Source organism: Ceratotherium simum, chromosome 14 (genome assembly GCF_057802395.1).
Source record: "Ceratotherium simum simum isolate JZ-2026a chromosome 14, ASM5780239v1, whole genome shotgun sequence".
Classification (NCBI taxonomy): Eukaryota; Metazoa; Chordata; class Mammalia; order Perissodactyla; family Rhinocerotidae; genus Ceratotherium; species Ceratotherium simum.
Window position 1 is genome coordinate 36,461,284 of NC_141913.1, and position 11,217 is coordinate 36,472,500.

The following is an 11,217-nucleotide window of genomic DNA, read 5'->3' on the forward strand; positions in this document are numbered from 1 at the left end:
GTCACGGCTACACTGGCTTCATGGGAGTTAGGTGGGCACTGGAGGGATTCAATGGGACTTTGACCCACTCTGCTGGATCTAAAAGCAGGGATTTGCAAACTCAGCAATCAGAAAAACATCAGCTTATAGGAGAAACCAATCATTCAACGTCTGCTCACTGCTGTAAAGAACACTGCGGTCTTGCTTAAGATACGGTTTTAGACATCAGAGAACCGTAATAGAGAACCCTGGATCCTTTGGAAGCACCTGGTTTTTAAGGTTTCAAAGCTATTTTTAACATGTTTCTCTTTTTCTTGAAGCTACAATGTCATGATGATCCTAATACACTATCAAACGCTATTGGCCATTTTCCTCCGTTCCATCTTATTCTACGCCTCAGCAGGCATTCAAAATACCGAAGCACTGTGAGCTCCAAACCTCCCTGGTGGGTACCACCGAGAGATCACAAACTTGGCAGACCCTATTGCTCCTTGTGGTCAGAGCTCTCTTCCATCCTGCATCCTCTTCGTTTTTGCCTCAACTTTGTTTCAACTCAGTTTGACATGTTACCAGGAAGCTAGAACTGTTCAAAAACGTGACCCGAGAGGACATGTCTTTCAATGGTGCTGACAATTACATTGGAGAAGCCTGGTGAATGGAGAACTTCCTGCTCATATTATCAAAATTGTCACAATTACTGAAAAATCTTTTTCCAGATGCTAGTCTATGGCTCTAGCACAGGAATTGCCAACACGAGTTGTGTGATGCCCAGATTAATAAACAGGGGGCATGCTGACATTCTAAAAGAGTGTCCCCCTCCAAATTATTATTAAATTTGTATAATTTAAAATATAAGTTTACATACTATTTTCTTTCCCACTTTCCTTTCTCTGGAGAGAGGAATATGATTAAATGAAACTCCAAAATCTTAAAAAAACACTACTGTGATGTATTTGTCCAAATGTGACCCAGAGCAGGGCTGGTGAAGTTTAGAAATCTGGACACCTGTCATAAAGTCCTTCTGAGACTCCAAGACTCTGGGAGTAGAACCAATAGTTTTTATGCTACAGTATCTCCTGCCACCAAATTTGGAATGGAATTTTAACATTAAATATGGATGGAAAATCCAAAACAACTAAAATTATACCAATTTCAATTAATAAAATAAATATGTGTATACTGAATTGTTAAATTTTAAATCTTCATATTTATACATATCTCAAGCACCAGGCAGCTCTCCAGCCAGCATTATCTGAGAATAAAAATTAATTGTTCTTTTGTTTTCCTACCTTAGAGAATAAAAATACCTGAGTAATTCTTTTGTTTAAAAATACATAATCTAAATATATCTGAATATTTAAGTATATCTACATATTTAATAGTATATTTGCATACATATTTTAAGTATACACAATACATATACACAGGTACACATATACCAATACAGCAAATACCAAAAGGTTTTTGTAAGAAATTTTGTCTGTGAGTTGATTCAAAGCATAAATAATAGACTAAAATTTCTGAATATTTAGACAGAGACCATGGGAAGACCATGTGACACTTTACACAATCACTTAGTACTTAGAAGCATATTTTTAAGCCTAATCATAGAAATGTCGTCAAATATCATAATGCAATGAAATAAAAGTGATTTCTTACTGAATACTGGGAAAGATGTATTTCCTTTCAACACTTGGAATTCTTGTTCTAGTCGTCTCCGTAAATCTATTTGTTCAAATAAAACCTTCTGAAGTTCTTCTAATAAAGAAAAAAAGAAGAGTCATTTTACTAATCTTTACAAATAACTCTCCAGAGAACTGTTATATATGGCAATTTATTATTATAAGACAAAATATTTTGCCAGTTTAAAAAGTGTTGCATAGACATAGGATAGATTTTGTGCAGAAATCCATGAATATAAATCAATGTAATATATTATTTTAAAGTATTATATTACAGTGTCATGTATTGATTGATATGTATGCATTAATCTCAATTATATCCACCCAATGGTCCATATATTATTCATATGTTGCTTGTCAAGCTTAAAATATGGTGTAGAACAAAAATATCCTCCTATTATCTCTATAGTCTTTTAAAGCTAAGAGAAGTTCCACAGAATTAAAACTTTTACCTTTTCCCATATTTTCTACATCCTTTTTGAGCGAATGAGGTGAATTCGTTTCTTGTGTGTGTTCACCTTAAAAAAAAGGAGAAAAAAATATCAGTTTTATGCAGGCTATTTTCTGAAAGTTTTTCTTTTCATTTTCTTTTGATATCTACAAAAGAGCTCGTTGAATATGACCTGAAAGTGGAAGTCCTCAGAACCCAATGTTGTCTTCATGTACTCGTGTGCAATTCCCCTGAAGCATGGCGGGGAGCTAAAGAAAATGAGAGCACAGTCTCCCCAGCCTGTGACGGCAGCTCTGTGGAAGCAGATTTCTGAAGTCCCCCTCCCAGTCCCCGTCACTACCCATCCTTTACTACAAAGGTAATTGCTAGAATGGGCAGAAGAGAAGCTTGAACAGTCAACATTTCCGGAAGAAATCTGATCAGCATCCCTCTCCTTCTAGAAGTGAAGAAGCCTGGTATCAGTTGGAAGGCCCTCAAGACCGTGGAAGCAGAAGCCTCTTGCCTTCTTGAGCTGCCAAACTTTTGGGGCAGAGAAAAAGTGTGGGGAGGAGGCTTTAATTGTCCTTGGGAGAGAATTTATAAGCCTAGAGTGATTTCCTAATAATTGATAGTTTGTTTTTTTTAAAAAATCAACAAAAAAGAAATGCAAAATATTATGTTACCTTGTAATATTCACATGCTTGCTGAGAGTTTCTTAATTACTTGTCTTCAACCAATAAAAACTATATTGTGGATAAAGGTTAGATTGTTGTTCCTACCTATTTTGCTTATCTGATAATTAGAATGATGGCAAGCCAAGAAAATGTATCTACAGTCATAAATTGAGTCTACATAATTCAGAAAACATATATAAACCAAAGAAATCCAATCATTCAGCTAACTAGAAATTCTTTTTTTTCAAATTTCAACCTGCTATCTGCAACTATCCACATAATGTAATTAGGATTTCCATTTTTATCTAAAGAGGTGTGGCAGGACAGACAAAGGTGCTCTAAGATTTCATGGATTTCCCCCTTTCCTCTCACTCCCCAACCCCCGTTAGCTCCTTTCTCTGTATCATTGGTGCTGTTTGCTCACTCGCCTTCCGCACGCACTAGGCGGCCTGCTACTTGAGGCAGGGTCTCTGTCTTTCCTGCATGGCCAGTGCCTAGCCCAGTGCTGGACACATAATAGCTATTCAATAAAGTGTTTTCAGTTTTCACTGAAAGTAAGCCCAGGAGGTCATAAATTCTAAATTATAGAATGGACAGAATGCATCATTTCAATTCTCTCCTCGCTATTTGTTCCTTTCCCTTCCTTAGCAAGAAATGGAATGTAATGGCCCCAGGCACTTGTAGGAATACTGAGAGATCTCACTGTCAAGTTAAAAATTCATGCAAAGCGGGAAACAGAATTTCTCCCCAAAGCAGTGGCCTACAGTATCAAAGACAGACAGGAAAATCCTTAACGTGATATTTAAATGGCAATTCTGCATTCCACCTGATGACTGTTGGGAGTATGTATGTGCACGTATGCGTATATACATATATGTATGCTATGTAAATATATGTATTAATTACATATACACAAATATTCCTGTACATGTACATAGTTATGGGAAGATGCTTCCCCTGGCTGCCCAGCATTAGGACAATACTATCTTTGGCATCCCTGAGTTCCTTAAGGGCAGGCATTTTCTCTACTATCTAGACCATATTTGCACAACTTCATTCCTACTCTCATCTTGGACATGACCTCTCTCTATAGGCTTCTGAACATTAATACCTTGACTTTCTTCTTAAAATAATAAAATAATGAGGAAATATCTGTGAAGTATTTTAAACACAGACCTCAGTATAATTCCTATAAAATATTACTATCTAAAAGAAGAGTAACACAAAGGTTGTTAACAAATCGTAAATACATAAACCAAGAGTAATGGTATTTTGAAATGAAGATAAATGCATATTATGTGCAGTTTTGCCTATGTTTACTCTAGTCTCAGTTAACCAGTCAAATGGGTAACCATTTCATAGTCACATACAATACTGAGTCTGAACAACAGAAGAAACAAGTGGGCATGTATCTCTGCATCTATCTACAGGGCATAATGAGATTTATCATTCCATGTCTTTCCCAACCACTTAAAACATGATTTAGATGAGATAGTCTGTTTCTGAATAGGCAACTCTAGAAGCCGTGTCCTCATCACAGTATAGACTAGATTCTTTTTGATTCATTAGTGTATTTTGTGGGCTTTTTATCTTATATTAAATTTCAATTGGGCCGGCCCTGTGGCTTGGTGGTTAAGTGCGCGCGCTGCGATGCGGGTGGCCCGGGTTCGGATCCCGGGTGCGCATCGCGGCACCACTTCTCCGTTCATCCTGAGGCCGAGTCCCGCATACAGCAACTAGAAGGATGTGCAGCTACGACATACAACTATCCACTGGGGCTTTGGGGGGAAAAAATAAAATAAATAAAATCTTTAAAAAAAAAATTTCAATTAGATAATTAAATTTAAAAATTACAATATGATATGTAAAAATGCATTTCTTTTCCACGTCACAATTAGGAGGTTTACATAGGTATGAAACCATTACACAAACGGCTAGTAAATGGAAAATATATTAACCACAAGCAAATCTACTGATGATATTAATAAGAAGCTTTTCTTTTCATCAGCTTTATGGAGGTTTTATTAATATTTTACATCAGCATCTATTTCAAATGGATATTTCGCTGCAACTTCTCTGTAAAATCTGCCAATTTTGAGTTTAGAAGATTCAAATGTCTCACTTACAACTGGTTTTTAAAAATGGTTAAGTGTTAGGTAAATAAGGAGCACAGAAGCTTCAGCTGCCTTTTGCGTATCTTTTACTGGACCGCTGCCTTTTTATATTGCTAACCTGTGAAAACCAGATTGTTAATGGTGGTTAAAAATGACCTTTGGGACCCTGGATATGTTTGTTCACTATTACTGCTAATGTTTTCCATCTGGTTAAAAAAAAAGGGCAGTCTAGCACTAGATTAAATAAATGAGATTTAGTTGACAAGGAGGTCCCAATTTTTGTAAATATTCCATCAGGTGAAATGCATTTTACTTTTCCAAAATTAATGAATGGGTTTGGAGACACCCCAAAATTTAAACGCTTACTTTCCTTCCCACTATATTCCCCCTTTTAAAAAAAGTTACAACAAGGCAGGAGTGGAGGCATAGAGATCTTAATTGTGTAGAGTTATAGGAGAGAAAATTATAACTCGGAAGGAACATCTTTCTTGGAGGGCTAGCCTAAAACATATCATAAGTCAAACTGTAAAAGAAAACAATCGGGTGGCTTAAAGTTGTAGAGAATGGATAATTAGGGCATAAAATGCATCCCATGGACTGATGTGACCAGAAGCTGCTGCTTGGGGTTGCATCCACACCAGTGCTCCACAAGCGCACTGGTGAGGCCAGTTCATCGTAAACTGCATTGTTCCCCGTGAATCCTGCTCGTCCTGGGAGGGGAGAGGCAGTGTCGTGCCACATCAGAGAAACCACACCTCTGCCAAGTGCAGCGGAGGCCAGAGAGCTTGGGGCCACAGGCTTTCCCCAGGGTCCTCTAGCACCTGGTGGTCCCACATCCCAGGTGAATGTTCCACCTCACCCTTGGTTTTGCCCTCACATAGCCATCAGAAACTGGAAGTACAAGAGGGATGGACGAGAGAATATGCCACACTGAAGCAGACATGAGCAGTAAATGGCAAATGAGGAGGAGACTGACTATCCGAAGGAAAAAAATACCCCAAACAGCCGATAGATTCATTAGCACTGCCTTTCAAGGCACAGGGGTAATAATTTTCTCTTAAATATCATGGCACACCTCTGCTCAACAACCTGCAATGGCTCCCCATGGTCTACATTGCAGAATCTACTCTAAATTCCTACCCTGGAGCCTCCAGGTTCTCCCATGAGCTTGTTCCATTTGGCTGAGCCAAGTTGTCTTTCTCTATCACCAAACACAAACCCTTTATTCTAGCTGAGTCTTTATTCCTCACATCTGCTGGCTCTGCTTTACGTTGTTTCTCTTGCCTAAGGTGTATCCACCCCCTCTCCTGGCCATTCACCCAAAATCAGAATGCCATCCAAGTCGCTACTCTCCCTAAAGCCTTTCCTGAATTCTCCAAATGCCCCTGATCCATTCCTTCCTGGGCTGAAGTTCTAAGTGCTTATCATCTTTACTCTGCCACTTTGTACCCGATATTCTGGTGTCTCTCCTACGCTAGACTGGTCTTCCTCAGCTAGAAAATCTGCTTTCTGAGGGCAGGGAGATCCTGCCCTACAGGTGACCCCATCACCTCTACTCTGGGAGGGGTACGAATATATTCCACAGATACTTGCTGTACTTCATTTAATTCAATCTGGTTTGTGACAGAAATACAAACTAATGCTATTGTAAATCCTCTGTTGTCATAAGGAGTTTTAAAGCGCTAACTCATTCCTACGAATGAAAAAGCACATTTTGATCATTTGTATATTCTAAGACTTACTCTGTATTTTCAGTTTATAGGAAAAGTTTGTGATGTTTCAAAATTTTTTTCTATCTGATATTTTGAAAATTTCTTTCAGAGACAAACAAAACCGTAGAATTTTAACCAAGTCACGAAAATATTAATGAATATATTTGCTGTGGCCTCCAACAGCAAAAATAACTTAGATTTTTAGAGCTCATTTAATTTTAAGAGCCAAATGAGTAGATCAGATGACCTGTTCTGTTGGTGGTCATGGGACAGGAGGAGAAGCTGATTAAATAGATATTATTTTTCTCAAGCTACACTTGAATTCCATAAATAAGATCATTTAAATATTGTACCCGGTATGTATATAGGGTACACTAAGTATATACAGGACAATATGAAATGTCTGACATTTGGATGAAGAGTAAAAAATTTGGCTTTCATCCATCTCTTCTATGGAAATACTTTCTTTCTCCTTCCTTTGCCTTTCATCCCCACTTGGTTTCCTATTCCTTGTCTTGGCTGGCTCCCTTTTAAATTCTCCCTGGAGCCAGCAACCAGCACTCGAGGCACTGCCCCAGCCAGCAGCCCCAGGGGCTAGCAAGTTGCTTATCACTGCAATGGCTTCCATGTTCTGTGACTAGTGTTGACAACACTTGATGAAAAACATTTGGAGAAAATGCTTCCTTTTATAGAAAGAAAGTGTGTTATTTAATTGCACACTCAAGGGTAAATTTAGTCAATGAAACTATTTTGGTTTGGTGCTGTGTCTATACATGAGATTCACATGCACTTGAACATTCGGATGAAGAATAAAAAAATTCAGTCAAATATCCAGATGTTTCCACGGTTTGTGGAGACTCATGTGCTACTGTATGTGTCCTGGTGCAGGGGAGGAGACCCTGGAAGAGAAGGCATGATCGGCAGGGGAAGCTACAGTCTCTGCCTGTAGTTCCCAATGCACTGTCATGCCCTCAGGGCTGGGCTGAGGTTCCACCCTCTCACCTCCCAGCAGCCTCAGACCAGGGCCTGGCCTCTGTTGAACAGACTCCATTTATACATGTTTAACTCCTATATAAACTCTGAATTTTAATAATTAATCTTAGTTTTATAATCTGGCTTTAATTTAGATTTTCTGGAATTTTTATTTTCTTTTTTCCTAACAATCTACCTTAGAGGTACAGTTTGGATGGGGTCAAAGTTAATCTACCATTAGTATAACTAGTACATTTAACAATAATCAAAATTTAGTACAATAAATGGTTTAGAGAGGTTTTTAAGAACACTTTGCATTAAGGCTTTAAAAAGTCAATTACTGTACACAGAAAGCAAGGTTAAATAATTTTCCCCTCTATCAGTGGGACACAGACTTCTGCTATTTCTTGGTGTTAAATTTTACATTAAACTCTTCCCCTGTGACGTTTGGCACTTTAGTGAGGTCACAGAACAGAAGTGAAAAGAAAATCAATGCCACTGGGGAGGGAATGCTATAGAATGAACTAACTAAATATTAACTCCATTAGCGAAGAAAAGGAGCCAGAGCAAGATTAATACCCGTGGGATTATAATAAACTGAGTTACGGCAAACTTTACAGTTCGTGATCAAAATTTATTGAGAGTTGCATACACGTTGCTTCTTGGATCAGTATATCAAATCTTTTTGATTAGTGAATCTTGAGTTCATTTTGAATTCACTTGTGTTGTCAATTAATGCTATTTAATTTTTTTTTCTGGAGAGTTTTTCATCGTCCTTCTCCATGAATTTCACATAAATGTTTAAAAATTATAAGTAGGAAGAGAAGTTGTTCGTAAATCAAGAGAAACTATCTGAAATATGGAGATTATTTAATTTTGAATACATATATTGAAAGACCTCAAAATTCGTTGTTCATAAAAATGTCGGTAATAACGTAGAGGTGGGAGGTTTTATCAAATTTTACAGGTGGATAAACTGAGGCACAGCGTAGTTAAAGGTCTTGTCCAAAGACACCTAGCAAGAGAATTAAAACTCAGATCTACTAGTCTGCGCTTTTTAGAGTTTTTCTTTTTCTTTTCCTTTTTTTTTTTAAATCATAAGATCGTTCTAAAATAGAATGGAATAATAAATCAGAGTGCCTCATTCACTATATATTCATGAGAAGTGTAACTGCTTCTTACTATCCTCAGAAATCCGTCCACAGCATATTAAGTACACTAGAGAATCATACCAGCGAAAATCAAATTGATTTTAAAACTTCTATACATATAACAAGAAGCAGCCACGCTCCGAGTCCAATGGTGCTGGCGTTTCTACAGTGAAAGGGATTGAAATCTAGGATGACTCCACTTGACGGGATTTCCTTGACCTGCAATAGCTTTGAGCTGTCTCACCAGCTTACTCCACTGCATTCAATTTCAAATCACTTAACTTTACTCAAGTTATTCAAAATGGATACGCAAAACCTTACTCTGGGATTGCAAGCAAAATGCTGTCATTTATATTTTTGAGTAGGTAATATTTTGACCAAACTACCATTCCCCTAATCTATATTATTGGGTTTTAAGCCCTGGGTCTAATTTTAAAGAAACCTATAGATTTCTTTAAAAGCCAGAAACCTACTGGCTTCTGGGGAATTTTGGCTGCTGAAAAACTTCATGTTTGGTCCCTCTGATTATACAGAAATACAATATCTGCTGTGTGTAAGGTTAATGACCATTAACAGGGAGGTTTTCAAAAAATCATTTAAAAATGTAATCTTTGAAATTGCTGAAAAGTAACAGTTACCAGTAAGGCTGAAAGGTTGAAGGAAGGCTAAACTTAATTAAAATGATGAACTAAAAAATCAACTAGAACTAAGTATTGTTGTTAAACTGAATTTGTATTAGGGATCAATTAAAACAAGTACTTATCATTTAAAGATATGTCTATATCCTTACTTGTTCAGAGAAAGATCATAGAAATTTCTTGATAAACTATATTTATGATTGCCACGGGAGTGAAAAATTCATACAAAAATAAAAAATTGCATACTGATTTATTAGGTAGTTTGAAAAGACACTTCATTCTTCTATTATACTGCATTTGTACCGAAATAAAATATTGATATTTTCCAATAATAATGATTGAATTAAACATTAGCTAAAGGGACACATGGTTATATAAACCTTATGGGATGGTACAATGTGTAGAATACCATTATACTATTCATAGTGCATTATAGCTTATCTGTCCCCTCCTTTTGATTGGAAGCAATTTGAGAGCAGGGACTGGTGTTGATTCTATCTCTGAGTCCCCAGAGCCTAGCAAAGTACCTAGCACACAGTAGGCATTCTGAAATCTTGGGGAGTAATTGAGTAAATAAACAAATGAATGTTGTCACAGACATGTGGAAGTCAACAGTTGTTATATGGGGAGAAATAACTGTATTAACCAGCAGGGCATTCTGGATAAAGCATTCTACTGCGACCACTCCAAAGCAGCTAATCACCAGTCTTCACAGTCTCTTTGGCTCGTCTGAATTTTTCACACTTTGCTAAACGAATGGATTCTTGTAGTCTGACCACAAGTAAATACATTAATACCAAAGCATAGGCCACATGACCACTCTGAGATTACCTCAAATGTGCATTCCAGCGTGAAGACTATGAGCTAATCTTTCCTACAAGCAAGGACAGCTAAGGTACACCAACTCCCACTCTTAACCCAAACTCCTTAACACTTTTTGGTGTTTAAAACATCGTCTCCACATGCTCAGTAAAGGAATCATGAGCATGAAGTTCTTGTGACACAAGATTCCAAAGTAAATTTCACAAAATACATCCTTCACCCGAACATTTGCTCATTTCAGTAATATGTTTTCATCCCTTCCATGTCCCACCTGTCTCCCATTCAATACAGGATAATAATATGATATAACCTACTATCTACACACTTCCCTGAATAATGTGAGAATGAAACTGTAATATGGAAAATCAATGCGGAAGAAGTTTCTCTGGGAATCTGTATCAAATTAATTATTGTGAGAAAGGGACTAGTAATCTATCAGTAGTACAACTAAGTGTTATTACCAACATAACTATTGACTGTACTGCCCTGAGCGCCAGGCACAGCAGAATTTTTATATGAACACCGATCCTGACTACACATTTATTTACTTCCTTTTGGCATTTGAATATCCGTCTGCATATCAAACAACAGTGGATTCTGTGGTTTCTATCCACTCTGGCTATCTTTCTTGGGGTTCTGACGGCTCTTCAGGGTTTAGTGAACTTACTAAGTGTGGGAAAACCAAACCCCTTACAAGGCCAGGAGGAACTGGTTTTCAAGTTGAACCAGACCAGCCATCCAAATCAGAGGAAGATGAAGAAGAGAAATTCAGTGTTTAATAGATCTACAGAGAGTATCAATATACATGAAATGAAGAGACTATAACTCTGTGAAGGAATCAGTATGTTCTAACACATTTAGATTTCTAATGGGTATGCATATTTGTTGAAATGTTAACTTAAATTTTTTATAAAAATTATAGATACTAGCTGCTAAGTGCAATGTAGAAAATTAAAGTTCCTAAAAAGAAAAGAGTTCACATTGTGGACTTTGGATTTTCTCATTAAATCTATGGAAACTCTTTTAAATTTAACAATTTAAAC

The 11,217-nt window shown here is 37.2% G+C and overlaps 1 protein-coding gene across 1 annotated transcript in view; it reads right to left on the bottom strand.

The window, feature by feature from the left end:
- SKOR2 (SKI family transcriptional corepressor 2) overlaps nucleotides 1–11,217 on the bottom strand; it is a 33,578-nt gene that overhangs the window by 15,898 nt on the left and 6,463 nt on the right. Inside the window, exons 4-5 of the mRNA XM_087438827.1 lie at nucleotides 2,114–2,179; nucleotides 1,639–1,737 (exon numbers count right to left, since the gene is read on the bottom strand). Coding sequence (XP_087294953.1) covers nucleotides 1,639–1,737; nucleotides 2,114–2,179 — 165 coding nt within the window. The remainder of the gene's footprint in view (nucleotides 1–1,638; nucleotides 1,738–2,113; nucleotides 2,180–11,217) is intronic.